At 45.8% G+C, this 22,716-nt stretch overlaps 2 protein-coding genes across 2 annotated transcripts in view; both read right to left on the bottom strand.

The window, feature by feature from the left end:
- The window catches only part of CKMT2 (creatine kinase, mitochondrial 2), a 14,576-nt gene extending 8,829 nt beyond the window's left edge, over positions 1-5,747 (bottom strand). Inside the window, exons 1-3 of the mRNA XM_006775484.2 lie at positions 5,684-5,747; positions 2,137-2,308; positions 705-903 (exon numbers count right to left, since the gene is read on the bottom strand). Coding sequence (XP_006775547.1) covers positions 705-903; positions 2,137-2,288 — 351 coding nt within the window. The 5' untranslated portion in view covers positions 2,289-2,308; positions 5,684-5,747. The remainder of the gene's footprint in view (positions 1-704; positions 904-2,136; positions 2,309-5,683) is intronic.
- An 8,380-nt stretch (positions 5,748-14,127) lies between these two features.
- RASGRF2 (Ras protein specific guanine nucleotide releasing factor 2) overlaps positions 14,128-22,716 on the bottom strand; it is a 181,409-nt gene continuing 172,820 nt past the window's right edge. The window contains exons 23-28 of the mRNA XM_015571662.1: positions 22,233-22,317; positions 20,672-20,869; positions 19,339-19,418; positions 17,676-17,793; positions 17,031-17,099; positions 14,128-14,323 (exon numbers count right to left, since the gene is read on the bottom strand). Coding sequence (XP_015427148.1) covers positions 14,231-14,323; positions 17,031-17,099; positions 17,676-17,793; positions 19,339-19,418; positions 20,672-20,869; positions 22,233-22,317 — 643 coding nt within the window. The 3' untranslated portion in view covers positions 14,128-14,230. The remainder of the gene's footprint in view (positions 14,324-17,030; positions 17,100-17,675; positions 17,794-19,338; positions 19,419-20,671; positions 20,870-22,232; positions 22,318-22,716) is intronic.

Genomic DNA, 22,716 nt, shown 5'->3' with positions numbered 1-22,716 from the left:
GGGGGAGTGTTGGGCCAGGGAGCTAGCTCTGGTCTGGGACTCCCAGGAGCCCAGAGCTGCGCATTGCTGTGTGTGAGGGAGCTACCAGCCTCAAGGCGGCCCCTCCCTCCTCCTGATGGCTGCCCTCCCAGGGAACTGCCTTCAGCTCCTGCAACAGAAGGGCAAGGAGGGGGCCTCAGGGAGGCAGCTGAGACATCTGCCAGGACTAGAAGCTGCTCTGTGGAGAGGGCCACAGGTGGCTGAGCTCCCCTAGCGGCAGCCCGTCCTGTGCTTCTGTGCCAAGGATGAGGATGCGGAGATCATGGAATTTCCCAAAGACTTGAACTCAGAAGCCTGGGCTGCAGTGGCTGTGTAATGAGTAATTCTCAAACTAAAGACACACCACACCATCCTCCACCCCCAGTAAAGCCCAGCCACTAACACATCATCTCCTGATGTCTTATGGGTGAATACACACCAATAAAATAAAAGGCATATATTTTCCCAATTCGTCCCCTTGACGATCAATCTCAGAGAGCTCTGTCATGCAAGGAATTCCTTCCTGAGAGGAACTAGAGCAACAGCAAGGGAAGCCTTGTCCCTGGGAAGCTGCGGCCCTCATTGCTCCAGAAAGCTTTCCGGATGTTCTGCTGGCTTCCCTGTGAGGCAGCCCTGCCTGAGAAGGCAGAAAGCTGGCCTACTGAACCTGCAGCTGATAGTTTTACCTCATAGGACTCCTCGTCACCAGCCACCATGCCCACAGTCTTTATGAAGGGGTGACCGGGGTTGTCCACTCCAGTCTGGATACACTGGTCCAGAGTGTAGCCTTGGGGCGTCATCTTGTTGCGGAGCTTGGCGTAGATGGAGGGGGTGAGGCACTCGGCCATGCAGTTATTGTGCTTGCGAAGGTCAGGGTAGTCTGCACTGTGCACCAAGGGGACAGGCTTTCAGGGAGCAGCCTTGAAGGGAGGGCCCTACGAATGGGCTTTGTGTCTGCCCATCCGTCCACCAGGCTCTCTTTAGCCAGTCAGCACGAGACACTTGGCTAGAAGTCATGACTTATGTAAGCCAGAGTATAAAAAAAAAGTCCCCTGAACTGCCAAAGAAAGGGACCCGGCTGCAGCGGCCCAGACTGGCTCATGCTCATGTAAAAGGGAGGCAGAGGGAAAATAGTTAGAAAATGAATGGAGTCGCGTGCACTTTTTAACCCAGAAGTTTTGGTAAAACACAACAGGTGCATTGTGATGCCTTGGGCCTAGTGATAGAGACTGAAACCCTGCAGGTGGGACCACCCAGAAAAGCAGCCATTTATCTGCCCTCTTTCTCTGATGCGAGCTCTGTGACTATCTGCTGTGTTGAGTCTGGCTATTGAAACAGGCATTCAGTAAATATCTGTTGGAATAATACATAGGAAGAAATAAAATGTCCTGCGCTGGGATATGAATTGGTTGAAGAATAGGGGATGCGGGACCGCCACAGGCTCAAACACAGGCAATCTCACCTCAGGAATCCCTGAGGTGCATGGTGGGAGCAGGTCATTTCCTCAGAGACCCTGAGAGCCATAAATGTCTCTGAGAAACACCGGGCTTTCCCCGCCACTCCCATCCACCCCTGCATGTGGAATCCTTAGTCAGCTCTGCACTTCAGCTCTATTTAGTGTGTGCTGTCTCAGTCCTGGCCAGGTCCCAAGGGCTGAAGAAACAAGTCCATCGTCAAGCCACGCCTCCACGTCCCGCCTGCCATGCCCTTTAAGCTGACACTTAAAATCAGCACTATGCGATTACATGTTCCAGAAGGCAGTGTAGCAGTGAATGAGGCCTGAGTCTGCAACCAGTGTCCCTGAATCTGCATTTGGCTGCACTAGCTGTGTGCACTTAGGCACTATTTAATTTTTCTAAGCCTCCGTTTCATCGCAAAGGGATGCTAAGGTGAATAAAGCAGACACTCCATGTATAGTGATTAACATACATAGAAGTGCTCAACAAATGTTAACTGTGACTATTATTACTATCCAACCAGACTGCAAGCTCTGGGCAGGAATGGTGACGCTAAGCTTCCTTGTATTCGCCACCTAGCTAACCCCCGCGGCAGTGTCCAGCAGGGGGCAGCATAGTTCTGGCGGGCACCGGGAGCTATTTGAAAGCCAAGAGGACTTACCTCGGAGGGAATAGCTTGTGCTGTTCCCGGGACTCAGCACGCACATTCTGCCGGTTCACCAGGTACCCGGTGGTCAGGGCACTGGTGCCCAGTGTGGCAAATAACAGAGAAGCATTGCGGCCAGTTAGCAACTTAGAGAAGGCACTGGCCATCCTTCCTCTTGGTTGAGTGTCTGGAAAGCAGAAAAACTGGGTGAGACAGCCTCTCTGGATGGCCCTGAACTCCAACGTGGAGACCACCCAGCACGAGAAAGAACTGCAGCAGCCGGAGCCTGTCTTCTGGTGTGTTTTCCTCTTTCTTCCTTTCTCCCCCACACCCCTCCACACTGCTGGGGAAAATCTGAGTGGTTTTGCATATTGTGAATGTCAAATTCCCTGAAGTCCATGACCCTTTCTCCGGTGCTATGATAGGGAGAAATAACCAAAACAGGATTGCTACTTTCTGGATCCCTGGGAGGTCCTTTCCGTGGCTTCAAGCCCAAGCAAGCTTCACTGTCCTTTTTTTAAAAAAAAACTAACATTTATTAAGCTCCTACCATGAGGCATGTGCCATGCAAGTGGCCTTACGAACATTGTCTTTAGTCTTTGCAACAATCTGCCAAGTGGGCATTGTTTTTCAGGTGGGGAAACTGAGGCTCAAGACTTCCAGATCTCAGGGCCAGCACATCGAAGAGCTGGGATTTGAACCCAGGCTTGTCTTTGGCCCTGGATTCAAGCCTCTTGCAAACCCCAGCACCTACAGACGGCCCCTCACTGGCCAGCAGTTACCGGGGAAATGACCTTTGTGGTTGAGCACCTAGGAGTGCCACAGATCACTCCACTCCGTTAAACCCCTAAGACCGTAGCAATGCATTTATCACAGCAGCTCCTCCTCATAGGATTATCGCCTCAGGGCATGTGACTCTGCCCAAGTCCCAGTGCCTGGACACCAGGGGTACCTCTGCCCACTCCACTCTGATGCTAGGTGCCCGACACGACGGCCAGCCTGCTGGGCCCGTCTGCCTTCCTCTGAGATTTGTTCTTGCCTTCTGTCTCCTTCTCTCCTCTCTCCTCCCTTGTACAGAACTAGGGATTGCAGAGGTGAGGAAGGAGGTCATGTCTCGCTCTGTAGGAGCTGTCTGCCTCAGTGTCCCTAACCTGGAACACCTTTGTGACTCCTGATTTATACAGCATTGTTTACAGCATCAGAACCAAAATCTGGCAGAATTGCTGAGCCCCAAGCCAAGGAGATTTTTACATGGGGTGCAAGATGACAGCCAAAGACAATGATAGTGTTTTAGTCCTACACTCACCCTTTCCACTAAAAAGCAAGAACCACCAGATTATGCCCTTTTGTTAGAGCGCCCAGGAGCTGTATATCTCTCTGTCCCAGGCAAGTGTACTGAGAGTCTGGGTCCAGGTCTAAGGGTTTTGTCTGGTTCCATAACAATTGGAATGTGCAGGTGTTGAGTTCTGTCATGGCCTCAATTCTGAGCCTCCTGGTTGTCCTGAATATCCTGGATGGAGACACCGTGGGTGCCTTTCTGCTGACTCAGAGTCATTTCTGGTCCAGCTGTACACAGCGCCCATGTGTCTGAGCTCCTTGGGGACAGAGGGCAGTGGCAAGACCACGTGTCAGCTTTCCATCCAGAAAGAATCGCCCCCCAAACAGTGGATGTCCAGGGTTGAGCCAGGTCCACAGAACACTCTGAACCAATTCCCACGGTTGCCAGCCTCCTAGGCCAGCAGAAAACGGCTGTCTCCTCCCATTCCGAGAGAGCAAAGGGTTCACATCACTCATCACCTACTGGGCACCCTTGGGCATCTGTCTTATTCAGCAAGTGGACAGTCATAGGCAGGAGATGTTTACAGCCTTTGCTTACAAGACAGAGGCCTTTCCTAGGATTCCTTGTGAGGAAGACATAGGACCATTACCAGACTCCTCTCTAAGGTAAGTTGTTTTTAAGAAAATAGGAGGTTGGAAACATCTAGTCCTTTGAAATGTTCTAAAGGAGGAGGTGCCTCCCTGCCTGCCCAAGGTTAGGATTCTCTGTGGCTTCTCAGGCAGGGTAGATGACCTCCAGCAGTCACCTTCAAGGCTGGCTCCCTCTGGGATGCCTGACTCAGTGGGCAGGAACTCCAAGAATGTTTGACACACGCTCCTGCCTGGTTTCCTCTGAGAAGACAAAAGGGTCCTTCTCGAAGCTGCAGCAGAAGCTTCTGAGCCAGGAACCAAGCCCGCTCCTGCCTTTGAGCCCACGACTCCCCATGCCTGATCCTCTGCCCACCCCACAGTTTCCTGAACCTTCCTCAGCCGGTCCTTTAGGAAAACCCCCCTGGCCCATTCTCAGAGGATGTGATTTGATCCTGAAGCTGGCAGAGCACCAGGAGCATGTGGCACTCCTGTGCTTTGCTGGGATGGCGCCTTAACCCATAACCCACAGGAGGTTTAGCGCTAAAGGCGGGGGGTCTTTGGAAGAGGTGCTTATAAAAGCAAAGGAGGAATTGGGTGCTCACAGAGCCCAGTAATGCCCAGATCTCTCGAAGAGCCCTCTGGGTCAGAAAGCCCCCGGGTCAGTCAAGTTCATCTGTGGTCTTGTTCTCCAGGAGAACAGAGAGAACATACCAAGGACACTAGGCACGGGAAGCGTGAGAGCTGCGGGCAGGAAAAAAGCCCTCTGGAAACAGCACACCAGTTACATTAGCGTAGCCTTGTCCTGGGGGCATTAACTGCCATGCACATGGCCCCAGCTGACCCTGTGGGGGTCGCAGAGCAGGAAGGCCTGAAGGGCAGCACTAAGGAGAGCCGGAGGGTTGCCCAGTTCTCCACATGCACCAGGTCATTCAAAGGCACAGATGTCACCCGCTCATGAAGCAAGAACAGGGCTGACAGCAGCTCGCCGAGAGCCAACTAGCCAAACACACACAGGCAGTGCCCAGCAGTTTTCCCCTCCGGTGGGGAAGAAACAATACTTGGTTCGTTATTGATGTGTTAGTCATTTCAAGAATGATGCTCTAGCAACAATGTGAACCAGTTTAAATTGGATCCAGCTACTGGGCCGACTCGTAATGAGCTCCTTTTGGGGGCCTCGCAAAGTTCATTTTCCAGTTACTATATCCCAAGCCAGTGACTTGCACCTGTTCTTGCTGCTGAGGAAAACCTCTCCCAGAAACAAACCCATTAGTCTCTGTAAATTACAAGGGAGGGAAAGTTGAAGGTTAAAAATCCCACATTCAGTGGCATTTAGATGGTTTTTTTTCCATCAAGAAAAATATCCTGATTCTCTATCAAAAACAAGCATTGCAAGCAGGCTGCTGGTGGGGTTCCAGCACCTCATGCAGAGCTGTCCCACGGGAAGGACCTGTCCCCTGTGCCTGTGCCCGTGTGCAGGGGACAGGGGAGCCTTCAGCCCAGGGCTTCTTTAGTTACCACCACAGTGCCAGGACAACCGTCCTACAGGTGGTCCCGGCCTCCAGCCCTGGGGCCCCGGCTCACCAGACCCCCCGCACCGGCTCTAGCAGTGCCCCGGCTGAAGAGGCAGAAAGCTGAGTTTCATGGCCTCACTGACCTTGGAGCCGGAGTCTCTCGCGTCCTGCCGCAAGCACACAGCCAAGCGGTGTGTAACGCGAGCTGGCAGGGCCGGCCTGGACAAGGCTCGGGCTGGGCGGGGCTGGGCCCCTCTGGCCAATCCCATCCAGGATCTCTGGCCACACTTGTTCCCCCAGCTGTGCCCTAGAAGGCCAGCCCCTGACTTCTCTGCCGCCAGCCCTGCGCTCTTTCTAGCACCTGACCTTTCTCTGAAATGGTTCCCTCGCCCAAGTGTGGTCCTGGAAGCTGCCTCCCCCAGGCTTTGGGAGAGGTCTGGGGGCCTGCAGCCCAGCTCACTGGCTGCCCAGTCCTGCAAGACCCTGCATCTAGGTGGAACGGCCTGCCTGGACACTCACACCAGTTAGGGGACTTGTTCCTACCTTCCCTCAGGAGCACCAGCCTTGGGGCTGCGGTTAGGTCTGCAGAATGACCCCCATCCCAGCCGCCCAGGTCTGGGAGGAAGAGATGTCTAAAGCTCCCGCTCTCCTGCTGCTAATCAAGCTCTGAGCCAGGGACGAAGGACCTCCTTCCTGGGGCCCCGATTCAGGGCAATCACAACCACGTGGGAAGCAGATTGCTAGTTAATCTTACTTTCTATCCACACCAGCTTAATATGCCACCCAGCAAATCCAGCAGGCCATATTCCCGCTTAAAAATAGCCCTCCTTGGGGCAGGCACCACCAACCGGAAAGGTTGGCCGTAAATAGCAGTGACCCACCAGGACTTTGGACAGCTGCCCTGCCACTGGGGCTGCCTAGCCCCTGGCGACTGTCACGTAGGCAGCCTCTGTGGCCACGTGCACACCAACAACTGGTTCCTTTTCTTCTCTGGGACCAATCGGTGCTCAGAGCAGACGATGGAGCAGGGGGTGGAGCCCGGGAATAACCTTCCACCTAGAGTGGTTCTCTTTCTGCGTTTCCAGTTCTTTTCAATGTAACCCATAGCAAAGCATCTATTTTCCCTTTGCATGGGGGTACTGGCGGGGAGAGCATAGGAGGGGGCCTTCTGGGGGCTGGAAATCCCCTCGTTTGGGAGTGTTGTGTGGGTGCACACATGTGTAAAATCTTCCCAAGTTGTACACTTAAGATTCAAGCACTTAACTGTGTACTTGTCACACCTCAGTGAATACATATGCTATCACAATGACCTGCCACACTGAGTTGAAATTTTTACAAAGCAATACTTATCCTTTCTACACCTGGCATACGCAGATATTTTCTAGGCCCTTCCACGTTATTTCATTAAGACAATCATAGATTGGGACCAAGCAAACTGATTACATGATCCTCCCTGCAGCCACAGTACTTGGTGTGGCAACTCGTCCACATGGAGCCATAGCCTCCCTGTCCATCAGCCACAGCTCCCAGGGCAGACGCATGCTCCCCTCAGCAGAGGTGGGGGCACTTGGCCACCTCCCATAGGCTTGCCCCCCGTCATCACCTGGTGGGGCCCACCTTCCGCGTATCACCCCCCATCTTCTATTCCTTTTGTGTCCTTTCCACCCCTAAGTTAATGTTGTGTCCTTAGTATGTGGCTATGAGATGTCTCTGTGACTGAGCTGGGAAACCTTTCACGTTTCTCTTTCCTTTCATCTCAGGATAACTGAGCTCTGCGGTTTGTGTGGGACCAAGGGCCCTGGGAATACAATGCTGAGCCCTCTGAACTCATTTTATTCTTTGTTGTATTATTTGATTCCTGGGGTTGAATTAAACACGAAAACAGAAGAAAATATACCCTTAGATATACAATCTGAATCATTACCCGGAGATTTCCGCAGGAGTTAACACTGAGGCATGAGACACATATGTTTATTGGTCTGTTTCCTCAACTATGGAACCAGGGTTGAACCTGCCCCTCGGATCCTTTAGAGGTTTGGATATGATGCATCCAGAGGGATTAACTGGCGGCTGGTAGAGTAAGATGGGAAGTCAACAGACACTTGTTTCCTTTACCCAGGGTTAGAAAAACACAACTCCTTTTATCATAACACCAGGAAGGGCTATGCCTGTGGGAGGAGGTCCAGGGAACCAGGGCTGCCCCCTGCTCCTGCCCCGCCCTCCCCCCCTCTGTCCCTGCACTGGCACAGCCGCCTTTGCAGAACCACTCAGCTCAGGCTCTGGCCCCGCCCATGCAATGGGCACAGTTTCTTGCAGACACAGAAGCGGCTGTGGAGTAGGGAGGTGGCGGCTTTTCCCGAGGAGGGTGTTTGTGCTTTAAAGCTGATGCTCTCCGTCCACCTGAGGGAAGGCTGAGGGTCGCTGCAGGCGCTGAAGTCCTTGTTGAAGTCTCCGCTCGCTGCGGAGACTCTCATAGCAGTGAGTCTGCGTCCTGGGAGGCTGTGCAGTGGAGGCACCACGTTCCTTTCAGAGGAAACTGAGGATCGATTGGAGCCTGCTGGCTGGGGGGACCAGGGGGTCTGCATAGTGCCCGCTCCCCAGTCCCCAGTCCCCAGTCCCGCTCCGCTGCCACCCAGCCCAGTTCTTGTGCTTTAAAGCTGATGCTCTCCGTCCACCTGAGGGAAGGCTGAGGGTCGCTGCAGGCGCTGAAGTCCTTGTTGAAGTCTCCGCTCGCTCCGGAGCCTCTCATAGCAGTGAGTCTGCGTCCTGGGAGGCTGTGCAGTGGAGGCACCACGTTCCTTTCAGAGGAAACTGAGGATCGATTGGAGCCTGCTGGCTGGGGGGACCAGGGGGTCTGCATAGTGCCCGCTCCCCAGTCCCCAGTCCCCAGTCCCGCTCCGCTGCCACCCAGCCCAGTTCCCCTTGGTTCCCCCTGGGGGCGGGGGCGGGGGGGAGAGACCTAGAGGTGCTCCATGCACTTCCTGGTATTTGGTCATCCTTTCGGGGTCGTTTTGGACTTTACGGACCCTGGCCTTTTATAATGTAGATTTTATATAAGTTAGTTGGGACATGGTTAAGAAAAAGGGGTGCCACTCTTTGGGTCACCTTCAAGCATATTACAAAGGTGGTTGATAGGCATGGCAACTTCTACATGTGATGCACAGCAGAGATTCCAGATTTCCCAAAATCCTTCAAATGCCACCCTTGTTGTATGCCATTATTCCTCTCCCATTGTTGCCAACTCTTTTCAAAGTGCAGGGCTCTACCCAATCCCCAGTAGCCAGTCCGGCCATGTGGCTGGCTCTTGCCACTGAGACAGAAACAGACATGAAATACACAACTGCCATATCATTTGCTTTAAAGCAGCGGTTCTCAACCTGTGGGTCGCAACCCCTTTGGCGGTCAAACGACCCTTTCAAAGGGGTCGCCTAAGACCATCCTGCATATCAGATATTTACATTACGATTCATAACAGTAGCAACATTACAGTTATGAAGTAGCAACGAAAATAATTTTATGGCTGGGTCACAACACGAGGAACTGTATTTAAAGGGCCAGAAGGTTGAGAACCGCTGCTTTAAAGGAAATCTGTTTGGGGCTTATTTCTTTTCTGCCCCTGAATCCAATTGGAATCTGGATACAGCAGGACCCAGAATTGACTGACAGGCAAGGATGGCCAGGGAATGAGATGAAGGGAATCAGGCTTCCTGAATCCCCACCTGCCTGATTGCTCATTTCAGAACTGGAAAAGGAAGCCATGGGGATCCACATTCTTCCTCTTCTCAGCTCTCTCTTGTACTCACCAGCTGTCTCATGATCTCTTCAGTTCTAAACATTAGGGCGACTTTATCTACTTGCCAAAACAAAGTCTCTTCATGTGTATCATTCCATATAAAAATGCAATAATTCTAGGGGCAGATATGAGACTTATTTTGTAGATGAGGCACTCAGCCTCAGAAGGCTCAGGAGCCCACCCAAGGTCAGACTTAGTGGGCCTCTGCCTCCACCTCCACGGCCTGTCAGCGCAGGGTTGGCAGTAGACAAGCAGAGCTGGTCCTGCAGTAGTGAGTTGTGTGTGCCTGGAGGTAGCCAAACATGGGCCAGGGATGTCACAGGAAAGATTTAAGCCCTGGAAAGACAGTAGGACTAGATGACCCTTAAAATCTCTTTCAAGGTCTCTCAAATTCTCTGATCTTGAGCGTCTGCAACATGAACATCTTCTAAACCATTTCCCCCCTAAACTTTAGAAGTAAAACATTTCTGAAGGAACCCATTGCTATGAAGAAGACACTGTAGAAACATACAAAAAGAATAAAAGAGACCAGTGAGCCATTTGAGAATTCAAGAAAGGCGCATTTTAATCTGCATGTAGGCATAGCCCATACCTCGCGCGGCAAGCGTTAGGCCAAAGCACAAATCCCTCTGTCGGATCACAAGTCAGTAGATTTCCAAAGTAACTGGACACAAACAATATGCTTCTCAAAGTAACACATGGGTCTGTCCCTTACACACACACACACACACACGGAAATACATTTAAGTCTTCTGCAAGAGAGAGATGAGGATGGTAATCATGTGACCTCACATTTAGACAGCACTTTACAGTTTACAGACAACCCATTTTGTCCTCATGACAGCCCTGTGAGGTAGGCAGCACATAAATTACTATTTACTCCATTTGCAGGCGAGCAAACAGGCTCAGAGAGGTTGCAGCACTGGCCTGAGGTTTCCCAGCTGTGGATGTAGAATGGGGTCTGGGACTCGGGGCTGGGAAGCCTCATCCAGTGGTCTTTCATAACTGTCTTTCTAGGGGAAAGGGAGATGGGTGAGTAAAAGACAGTGGTTCAGCATGTTAAGTAGAATTATATTTTCCTTGAGCAGATGAGAGCAGGTACAATCAACCTCAATGTTACAGTCATGCTGTGTGGCAGCCCAGATAAAGAATTTTTGGAATCATTCATGTATTCATAACTACGACAAAATGGTTGTTTTCTACTTTCTGTTTGTCTCTGCCCTGCCTTAATATTACGTCACTAACTGAAATGAAGAAATGTCACTAGGTTAGACTTCATTGACTCAAGTCTTATTACCAGGATGCACACAGTAGCATCTGTAATCAAGTCATTATTTAAACTTACAATCTGTTGTCTTACTGAAAAGAAAAGGACTCTTACTCATTTATTTCTTCTGGATGTGGACATTAACCTGGTTCTATTCTTTAGCCACAAATACTAGTTATCATTTTATCCCATTTCAATAGTAGTCAAAATGATAAACTTTACAGGTTGGATTTTTAAAATAATCTTATATACTTTATAATGAAGGGAAATATTTTTTTTTCAAAAAAATAAACTCAAACTTTAAAAAGAAATGCTAAATAAAACCTTTTTTTAAAAAAAAGTTAACTTTATTGAGAGTAACCCCTCTTGCTGCATTACTCTTTTTAGTTGGGAATTTAAAGGTGGCCCAATCATTGCTGACCAAAAGTCTCGTCTCATATAATACCGTGAGAGGAGAAGAGGTGTGGTCCATCATCACACACACTCCAAACTGAAATGTAATGGATGTTTCTCTTTCAAGTTATTCACTATTTATGAGTTTCATTTGTTTTTAAGTAGTACTTTAAGATATAATGAAATTTAACAAACAGTAATTGGGACATTGTGTGAGAGCCACTTGAAGCTATCACAACCGTAGTCTAAAATTCCCCTCTTTAAATTCCTTCAGAGAAACACTAAGGAAAAGTGACAACATTCTACTTCACGCCTGAGTCTGTCACATAATATATTGGCCTAAGGAAGAGATTTGTCCCTGTAGCAAAACTGGATGTCTTATTCAATAACCAATGGAATCCCCTAAAAGCCACAAGATAATTTCATTGGTAGTATGAAACGTGGGTGTTCATCTGCAAGCATGAAATGGAATTTTACTTCTGATTTTCTGGGTTAATTTTGGAATAATAAAAGTATTTGCTACTTCATTGTTAGAGGCTGACTTCCCATCTCCTCTTAGAAGTGGGTCTCCTATAACGGGATATAGGCAGCCGCAGGCGAGAGTGCCGGCTCCAACAACACACAGGAAGCCTGCAAAGCAGAGGGGATAGGTGCTGTAACAACTGGAGGAAACATCGCAAGTTGCTCTTGGGGATTTTAAATGTGACTACATTGAGGCTTTTAAAACGTGCACTCCTATCCCCACTGGCTCAGAAATGGTGCAGGTCAAGAAAAGGAACTCCCTTTGAGGCGGGGTTCTCTCCGCTCCAGCAAGGCGTCAAGAAGCTGGAGGAACCTGGAAAGCTCAATAAAATGCTAAAGGTCAGCATAGCAACTGGCAGTGCCCATTGCTGACCACTGGGGGGCGCTTCCAACATTCTGCAGGAAATAAACAAGAAAGCTTTGTCACTACTTGAAGAAAACCGGCATACCAAAAGTGGGGGAGAACTTGGAAATTTCTCTATCGCCTATTTTTCTTTAATAGGAATGGCTGCAGTGGCTCTGGAACATATGAGTCAGAGAAATACGACTCCAAACTTCCAGGGAAAGCGCACACACACACCACACACACACACACACACACACACACCCCTCCGGAAGACTTTGGGGACTCCAAGGCAAAACTGAAGGCTTTAACATTTCTAGGAGTTATTTTGCCTGAAAGTACTGTGTGTGGTCCTTTCACTGATTGTTCTGGTTTTCACTCACCTTCCAAGACTGCTTTTGAGTCAAGAAAGTTAACCTTTACTTTCTTTTCTTATGCAAGACTTTGAGGTGCTTGGTGCAATTGACACATGAGTTCAAGCTCTCAGTTTCTGAACACTGAGAAATACATTGTAAGTTATGCATTGTTAGGATCCAAATAGCCCATGCTTTTTATCATGCATCAAGGTGCTTCAACCTCTTAATTGAAACTAAAGAGAACAAACAAGCAACTTTCTGTAAAAAAAGAAGAAAGCATCCATAAGTAACCCTCCTTGGGCTTAGTGCTACACTGTTGGCTAATATGAGCTAATGAAAATATTTTTGGAATAGTCTCAAATATTATAAATATTTTCTTTTACTTACTTGATATTTCACTATATAGTTATGTACAGAGATGGCCCTTACCATGCAGGAAAAATGTACACTCTCCATCTCTATGGTACATTATCAAAGCTGGCCCTTCCACCAGGTTTTATGAGCCAGCAAGATGGATGTTAGTCAGCTACTAGCTCTAACAACATAATTAAAGTGCGAAGAAAAAGGGAAAATAGCCAGACAGATCAGTTTTGTTCATTGTCAGCATCGATACACTTCATGCCTTGAAGTGAAAATATCCGGTGCAATAGGCTCAGACAACAATAACCGTATGTTTTTTTCTTTTCCTTCTTTGACAAAGCAGAGGTCTCCCTGAGAAGAGGAGAGGGAGGTAAACATGAGAGAGCCCCATTTCTTCAACAACTGACAATCCTGGGGATAGCAAGGTCACTTTTCCCCGCAGGATAGCAGTACTACCCCCAGCAGTTGGTTTTCTGAGATAACAGTTGTTGAGTGGTTGGACCCTTTTTTCCATACACATACCATATTTCCACTCAAACACATAAAAATTTAAAAACAAAGATGGTGGGGGAAGAACTGTCTACCAAGTGCATGTGGACGTGTGGGTTTTAAAAAGAAATTCTCACTAACCAACTTTTAAAACAATACAACCAATCTCCAAAATGAGCCTAAAAATGGTTTGTGGGCATCAGAACGGATCCCCACATTACTGTGAGGGGGAAGGAAGAAAATAAGCGCAGCAGGGTGCAAGGGCTTGTACGTGCTCTGCCGCTTCACTTGGCATTGCAACCCACTCCTCCCACAGCGCGGTGGCCTCTGTCTTACTCCACAGTTTTGCCGATGAGGTGCTTGGGCACCTTTTGCAAACTCTGCACCTGCCCCTCCAAGGGCGTTGGCTTCTTGGGCACCACAGCCTCAGGAAGAAGCCCCCACCCGCCCCACGAAGCCACTGGCTAGAATCCTCTGGGGCACAGCCTGCTGAGTTTTCAATTAAAGAAATGTTATGTACAAATGCCCTTGACTTTAATCCTATCTTTCCTCTCCTGTTACCTAAAGACTGACCAGGCAGTTTCCGAACATGCCGTTATTCTTCCATGCGCTGAAATCCATGCACATGCTGTAGCGGAAGTTGCTGATGCCAGCCCATCCCTACACAGGAAGCCTGGGCTTTTCTGGAAGCTTGTAACAAAGGAAATGTAACGGAGGCAGTGAGATCCCAGGAGAAGGTGGGGAGGTGTGCCCAGCCCAGTGAAGTGCCAGAGAATCATCAGAGGCCTTGTCCAGGAATCCTCATCCCCAAGTTTGAACAGAACTTGGGGCACAGTTTGAAATTTACCCTCTTACCTGTGTCATTAAAATGGCTACCACAACTCCCATAGTACATTCTCTTTCTGCAGAATGTACCACCAACTTTACCAAATATCATTCTTTTCACATTCCCACCCAAGTCTGAAGCATCTGTCTTTGACCCCAAACAGCTAGCTGGCTTCCCTCACTGGAGACAGAATCCAGTTATGTTCCGTCTTCCATGGACAAAGGAGACCTGTTTTGGTCTCCATGCCCCATCCTCACAGTACTGTGGAAGGCATGGCATGCATAGTTCTATCTGTCCCCCCTTCCATGAAAATTTCCCGGACCCAGGGCAAGGCCAAATCTTCAAGCAGGGAGCCGAGGTTCAATTTTCAGTGACAGCTCATACAGGGTATCTTCATCTATGATGAGGGCTTTGTCCAGCAAGTACTGAGTGACCTGAAGAAAAAGGAAATCCTAGCTGTAAGGTTTTTCAGAACACTGGTATGTTGCATTTTTCTGAATAGAATCTGACAATTCAACATATTCTCGTAAACATTTAAAAATTTACATAAATAAAAATTATTAATATACTCTCAATGATAAAAAATAAAATCAATGAAAGGATTAGCCAAAGAACGTATAGGCATAACCCACAGACACAGATAGTAGTATGGTGATGGCCAGAGGGAAGGAGAGTGGGGGCTGGGTGGAGGTGGGCAAAGAGAGGAGAAATGGGAACATACATAATAGTGTCAATAATAATAATAATAATAATAATAATAATAAAACCAAACATCTCTAGTGTTCTTCCAATTCATTGGGCTCTTCCCGCAAAAGGCACACTGTTGTCATTTGGTTTGTATTCTACTGCTTGAATTTTGACTTTGTAAACAATTGCCTTTTGTCATGCAGAAGTTTTTTAATTTGATGCAGTAAAATTTATCAAGCTTGTCTTTTACAGCTTTGCATTCTGTGCTCAAGGAGGTCTTTCAAACCTAAAGATCATAAATATTTTCTCCTATATTTTATTAAAATCATTTAATGTTGCTTTTTCTATTTAGGTAATGAACTCATCTGGAACTTATTTTTGTGAATGGTATATAAGATGGAGAGGCAAAATTCCTAATTTACTGAATGGTCCATTTCTTTCCAGTACTTAAAGAAAGCCTCCTTTATACCATACTAGAGGCTGGCCCTCACACCCCTGGCTTCGTCCGGAAACTAATCTGGAAGTCTTTCCTCTGTTCAGCCATTCAGTCGGTTTGCATATTATGCTTTTATTATTATAGATTAGATTTTCATATAGATAAAATATGCATCTAGACTTTATCTTGCTTCATTTAATTTGTATTCCTGTACCTGTATAATCCTTTTTTTAGATAATCCTTTTTAAAATATCCTCACCTGAGGATATTGCTTTCATTGATTTTTAGAGAGTGGAAGGGATCAGGAATTGACCTGCAATCCAGGTGCATGCCCTTGATTGGGAATCGAACAGGAGAGCCTTTCGGTCCTCGGGCTGACACTCTAACCACTCAGCAATACAAGCCAGGGTCCATATAATCCTATTTTATTCACTAAAGTTTAGGACATGTGTCTGAATCTGATAAGGAAAGCTCACCCTGACTCTTCTTATTTAAAAACACACACACAAAAAACCCCCACACAAAAACACACACAGAAAACAAACAAACAAACAAACCCTTGTCTGTTTTTTGCCTATCTAAGCTTTCTTATTAGTTTTAGGATAAGTTTGTCAAGTTCCAAGAAATAGTAGGGAAAACTGGCTGTAAGTTGTATGGGAATATTCTGTACTATCTTCTCAATGTTTCTGTAAAGTTAAAACTATTCTAAAAAATAATATCACTTAAGAAGGTAAAGAAAGAAGAAAGGAAAGAAGGAAGGAAGGAAGGAAAGAAGGAAGGAAGGAAGGAAAAGGAAGGAAGGAAAGAAGGAAGGAAGGAAGGGAAAGGTATGGATGGATGGGTGGATGGATGGATACATGGATGGAAGGAAGGACAGGGAAGGAAGGTAGGAAGGAAGGAAGGAAGGAAGGAAGGAAGGAAGGAAGGAGGGAAGGCCAGTTGGAACTGGGATGGAGAGAAGAAAGGGTAAAAAGGAGTCTATGATGTGAGAGGAATCTTGAAAGATGAGTAGGGACCACATAAAGCAAGACTTCTTGGACATAGCAAGGTCTTTTTCTTTCTTTATCTTAAGAGCAATGGGAAACCAGTAAAATCTATACTAATAATAGAGGAATATGCAAATTGTCCAGGATGCCATCACAGTAACAGTAACGACCAAACAGCAGGCTGTGCGGGGAAACCAGGCCAACGGGGGGCAGTTGGTGGCAACCAGGCCAGCAGGGGGGGGCAGTAAGGGGCGACCAGGCTGGCGGGGGGAGCAGTTAGGGGCAACCAGGCTGGCAAGGGTGGCAGTTGGGGGTGACCAGGCCAGTAGGGTGGGGGCAGTAAGGGGGTCCCGGATGGAGAGGGTGCAGGCGGGGCTGAGGGGATGCCCCCCCCTCCTGTGCACGAATTTTGTGCACCGGGCCTCTAGTAGTTTATGAAAGTTGAAGACATATTCTATTTTGTGTTTCAAAGAGTTCTGTCCAGCTGTAATTTGTAGAATGGATTTTGCATTCTAGAGTGAATACAAGTAGACCAGGTAACACATTAGTAGCTTGGACCAGGGGTGGTGGTACTATAGACAGATTCAGGAGAAATATAGGATGTAAAGTCAATAGAACTTGATGATAAATTGGTGTCTTTTGCCTTCTTTCTTTTTTTTTAATATGTATTTTTATTGATTTCAGAGAAGAAAGGAGAGGGCGAGAAAGATAGAAACATCAATGATGAGAGAGATTCACTGATCGGCTGCCTCCTGCACGTCCCCTACTGGGGATCGAACCCGCAACCTGAGCATGTGCCCTTGATCAGAATCGAACCCGGGATCCTTCAGTCCGAGACCGATGCTTTATCTGCTGAGCCAAACCGGCCAGACTATTTCTTTTTTTAAAAATCAGACTTGCCAAAGATTTGTCTATTTCATCGGTCTTTTCTGTGAGACAGCTTTTGGTATTATTGATCAACTCTACTGCAGTTTCTAATTCAATAATTTCTTCTTTTTTCTTTATTAAATTCTCTTACAACGATAATATTACCTTTGGCTGATGTTCTATTCGATAGGATGTCTGCTGGAACTGGCGTATCTCTCTGACAATGTGTGAAATCTATCAAAGAAACAACAACAGAAGCAAAAAGAAAGTATTTCCTTGTGTTGTAGCACATTCTTCTGGGAGCCCAGCCCAGAGTAGTTAGTCACTTCCTCAGTGAGGTATCTGGAGCTCTGCCCGATCATTCCCTATGCGCAGGGCTCTCTTGCCTTTCAATGAGCTATAGGAAATGCTAACAGCACGGAGATACTGAATTCACCATCAGGAAGCAGCTGGCACTGGGAGGCCAGCTCAGGAGAGGCAAGCTCTGGATGATTTTGTCCATGTGCTCCTTGCTTCTAAGGTTGGTGCTCAGAACCTCGTTGTTGAGCAAGAAGCCTTCAGCAACTGTCTATCACTGGTCAGTCTTAGACAGCCATCCCTGGAGCTTTATTCCCCACCCACTTTGCTCAGATTGCAAGTTGAAATGGCTCAGCTGAAAATCTCAATTGGCCAACATCAGGTGTTAGACCCAGTGTCCACCACCTCGTCCACTTCGAGATTAAAAAGCAAGCAGTGACTTTCATGACTTAGCCTCTTCTCCATAAGCCAGTGAAGTCATTGAAATGGGCTGATTAGGAAATTATCACCTACCATTCTCATTTTGGAGAAATTGACAAGGCCTTCCTCAGTAAAGTTTGGTGTTCCTTCTTCAATAAATGCCAGGTCTGTCAGGTACATCCCCAGATAAGGAACGGCTGGGGGGTTACAACTGCAAGACCAAGAGGAGCTGTTCCCATTCTCGTTCACACACATCGGTTTCCCTCCCCAGTTAAACAGGAAGCAACTATGCTGCTTCATCCTGAGGAATAAAATCTTCTAATTCCATTTTCAAAAGCATATGTACGGTATACAGAGTATTTTTTTATTGTGATGAAAAACATATACAATTTTCCATTTTGTTTTTCAATTATAGTTCACAATCAATATTATTCTGTACTAGTTTCAGGTGTACAACATAGTGGTGAGGCAATCATATTGATATGCAGAGTTTTAAATACATCTTCTCACAATAGAATATAACACAAATTACAGCCCATGCTTTACTATGTGTTTGAGAAAATGACATGCTTAAACAACAGGATAACTTATAGACAAATACAAACTATTTGCTAACAGTGCTTGTTGGCAGTATTTGTTTACAGTACTGTAAATTGGCCACACTCCTCTGAGGGGTAAACGCAGGTAGGGAATCCCTAAGCCCTTACCTCATTAAATTGCCAACACTCAACCTTGAACAGGGCGGAAAAATCACTGTGATTAGAGGTTGTAAACTGGTTTTCTGTTTTAGTTAGTACTTAATTGTACAGATGTAATTAATGTTACGACTGCACACTAAAGTGAGACCCTGTTTGTTTTTTTGTTTGTTTTTTGAGGAGGGTTACACTGGGTCTTCTCAGAGCCTAGAGCTGAGACCATGGACCTTTGAACCAGAGAGAAGTGAGTTTGAGTCCCAGCTTGACCACTTACTAAGTGATGCTGTCCTAACTCTCTGAACTAGTTTCCTCATCTGTAAAATGGAGACAATAAAACATATGTCTCTAGTTAGTTGTGAGGCCCAATAAAACACATCAAGCACTTAGCATGGAGTCTGTAACTTAATAACTATTCAGTGAATAGTTATTGTACTATTGTTGTTGTTATCACTAGGAGTCTTTCTTTTACTTTCGGCATCACAGGACCTATGTGCAGATAGTGAGAAAACCAGCTGTAGAAGATAAATTTCTACTCTATTCTATTCTATTCTATTCTATTCTATTCTATTCTATTCTATTCTATTCTTCTCTACTCTACTCTACTCTATTCTATTCTATTCTATTCTTCTCCATCTTATTCTCTTTATTCTCCTCTCCCTTTCTCTCTCAACAGTGAAAGATCCAGCAATAAAAGGCCAAAAATAGATAACAATAATCAATAGATACTGGAATATTTAAATTTTAAAAATCACAGGATATCATTGCACTTAGCTTAAGAAATATCCAATCAAACTTTTTATAGTAAATCACAGTTTGATTTACTATTGTGACATTTTTCTTCTTTTTGGAATACTCTGCATACTGTGAGTATATCTATATGACACTATGTGCACAGTATTCCAAGTGAAAAGGAAAATCAGAAAAATATATAGATGATGAAAGCTGTTTCCTATTTGTTTTTCTTTACAAAGCAAAGTAGGAGGTAGGCCTCTATCTGTATATGATATAAATTATCTAAATATATTTATAAATTATGGATAATTTAATAAAGATATACATACTTTTTAAGGGTTTCTCTGAGATTTTTAAATCTTCCTTCAGATGAAACAGTCTTCTGAAGTTTGTCCATTAGAGCTTTTGTCTAGAAAGAAATAGATGCCTTAGTATATCATGAAATACTCCTATGGTTTGATAAGAGTTACTAAAAGATGTTCAGTTTTCTTCTACAATGGCAGATTTCTGTGATGGGATATAATTTTCAAAGTATTGAGATGAGGTATTATATTTAAATTTGATGGGGGGGGGGAACATGTGGAGAAGAAAAAGTGATTATACCACTAAGTTAGCCAAATAGAGAAGAAAATGTGTAGAAAGTAAAAATGGCCATGCATGAGAAAGTCTGGGTCTTAAAGGACTGACAGGCACATGTTGAACAGAGACTATTAAAGGTGAAGTCCCATGTCAGGGGGTTTCGTGATGAATCCCTTTGAGTGTTAATTTCCAAATCATCCAAGTACCTATTGGTTGATTGGTTATGGACCTACTAATATCCTCTCCTCTAAATCCTTTTTTTTTTTTTTTGTGGTCGTCTTCATCAACTTGTTAGAATACAATTGATACTTACCAAGAAATGGAATTGTTGTTGACATTGATCTGGACTTTCATGGCACATGGGAGGAAAAGAGGGTGGCCCTTGGGGATGATGATACACACTTGGGAACACCCGCATCCAGGCAGCGTGGCTGGGAAAAGCACTAGGAATGCCCGGGTTGGGGCTCCTCAGACTACCCTGTCCCATAAGCCTGGAGGGACTCTCCCAACACTGGCCAACACCCACGGAGAAGGCCAGGAGGAAAAGCCAGGGGAATTTGTGATTGAAGTTATCTGAATGGAAATGACAGCATGAGCATGCTGAGAAAATTAATAAAGCTCTATATCTGTACCTCTAAGTCATCTTGCCGAAACTTTACATTTACTACATGAATAACAAAGAAAGAGATGAATGTTGAGGCCCCTCATCCCTAGTGTCTGGCCCTAAGGCATTTGCACCTTTTCTCTGGGGGAGAGAGAATGCTCACTCGACATCACTTGCGATCAGTGAGCCCTCTCTAAATAATTCAGGAAAAAACTCCTGTCAACCACATTGTTTGAGGTTATCCCCAAATATGTCATAATAAACGTTTTGGATTGTATTTTCTTTTTTAAATGAACCATTTAGAAGTGCACTGAGTGGAATCAATTAAGTGGTAAGAACACAGTAATTACCCACATTGGTACCTTTCTTTGGCAACTGAGCTGCTCATTTCCGTTAATTTTTTCCTAATTATTAATATTTATCTTGGCTCAGGTCTCCCAGCCTCTCTGCAGCAGGATGTGTCACACGCTGATGCTCACCTGCTTGGACACCTTGGCCCAGGTTTTCTTCAGCCGGTAGATGGCGGTCCTGTTCAAGGCTGAGGTGATCTCCAGCATGCCGTTGTAGTTGTGCAGGCATCGGCAAATGTCTGCCACCGCCACCCACTTCTCAATTGCGTTGGCACGAGAGCTGATATCTGCGTAATTCATGATCTGGGAGGCCACCAGGTTACTCATCTGAGACAACAGGAAAGCCAAAAGAGGCGGCTAAGAGCCAAGGTAATGCATTCAGGCCACATACTCGAGTTACCTGCAGAAATGTCAAGAAAGCAGGTACCAAGGGGCATGGAGACCATGGTCCAGATTTAGACAACTTTCTGGAGTGACTAAAGTCTATACTGATACTAACAAACTAACGAGCACCTGTTCATCCTCAGAGGGAAGAGAGGCAGTGCTTAGAATCAGCTTGTTGAGGAAGAGGTGACTTAGCTCATCAGTAATTTTGATGAAGGAGCCATTTCCAACAATTATTGAGGAAATGGAATAGAATGAGATAACCCCTGAGGAATGGCAACCTTTGGTCTCCCTCCTTGGGGGCTCTCCACATACTCCTTGCCCCCTTTGGTGTGGAATATTCACTCTAGGAAACCTCAGTTATCACAGAGAAAGAAGACACTTTACCCTCAAATTGTCTCTAACCTGATCAACTCTCCAACCAGAAACACTTCAGTGAAATGGAAGGGAGAATATTTTCTCTTTCCTATCTTGTTGAATTTTTTCCCACCAGCAGAAAAAGGACCCATACTTTCAAGGCTAAGCACTGTAATTCTTTTAATAAAAAGCCAAGGGAAAAAGAAATAGCTTAAGAAGCTCAACACAGAATATGGAAAGGAAAAGGGCAGAATAGGATTGATTGCTAAAAAGAGAATATGTGATCTAATATTATATCTGTACTAGAGGCCCGATGCATGAAAATTCATGCAAGAGAAGGCCTTCCTTCCCCCAGATGCTGGCACCAGCTTCCCTCTGGCACCCAGGACCCAGGCTTCCCTCCTCTGGCCTTTGCAGGCACCCGGCTTCATCAGGAAGGATGTCCAGAATGACATCTGGAAGACATCTGGTCTAATTAGCATATTACCCTTTTATTATTATAGATACTAAATCTGATGGGTACAGGCATTCTTTGATAATTTTGTAACCCTTAAGATCTTTATTTTTTGAGATTTTGAGGGAACATTTATTAAAGCTGGGGATAATGAAAAAAGAACTAGGGCTTGGGATAGATATAGTGCCTCAGAATTATTAATATGCATATTCATTAAAAATTTATTTTATATTGAGTACACTATGAACCAGGCATTCTTTTAGGTACTGGAAACAGAAGGACATAAATCAGGACCCCTGAACTTAAGGCACTGAGTGTAGCTAGATGGGAAGGTGAGGGGTGGGCAGGCATAAACAGCAAATGCCACACAGTGAAATGCAAAGCCAAGTCTGCACGGGGGGAGGTGTGCTTGAATGCACAGAGGAAAAGATTCTTAAGGCCCTGATATTTGTCTTCCTATAATATGTCCCAGGTTTTCTTTTCATGGTTACTCACATCATTGAAGTGCTGGCTGGTCTTCATAATGTAAGGTGTTCTTTCATTTTTATCCAGCTTCATCCAACCCTGCCCAAGAAATTCTCTGAAAGTTCAAAGCAAAATATAAAACCAATTAAACTTTTAAAAAATGCTCAATTATTGGTGTGAATAATTATTAACATTATATACGTTAAACTTGACATTGCCCAACACCTGCTGCTACTGACCCTTTCAAATGAATTTTAGCTCAGCTCTAGCATTTCACCATGCCATGCAAAAAAGAAAAAGATTTTCCAGTTTCCAGCTTGCTCTGGAACTTTATTCCTGTTAGGATCATTATAAAGGCTTCTCTAAAGTTGGAAAACAATGACCAACACAGAGGAATAAGGAGGTTAAATACTAACTCAGAAACCAAGACTGTTTTCCTTGGATTAACTTGTTAAAAAAAAAAAAAAAAGTAAGCCTTAGCAGAAGGTCCAAAAAATCAATCACTACCAAAAAT

The sequence above is a fragment of the Myotis davidii genome, unplaced genomic scaffold, assembly GCF_000327345.1.
Source record: "Myotis davidii unplaced genomic scaffold, ASM32734v1 scaffold44, whole genome shotgun sequence".
NCBI lineage: Eukaryota > Metazoa > Chordata > Mammalia > Chiroptera > Vespertilionidae > Myotis > Myotis davidii.
The sequence above is the reverse complement of the archived record's forward strand: the minus strand, read 5'-3'. Positions and strand labels throughout refer to the sequence as shown.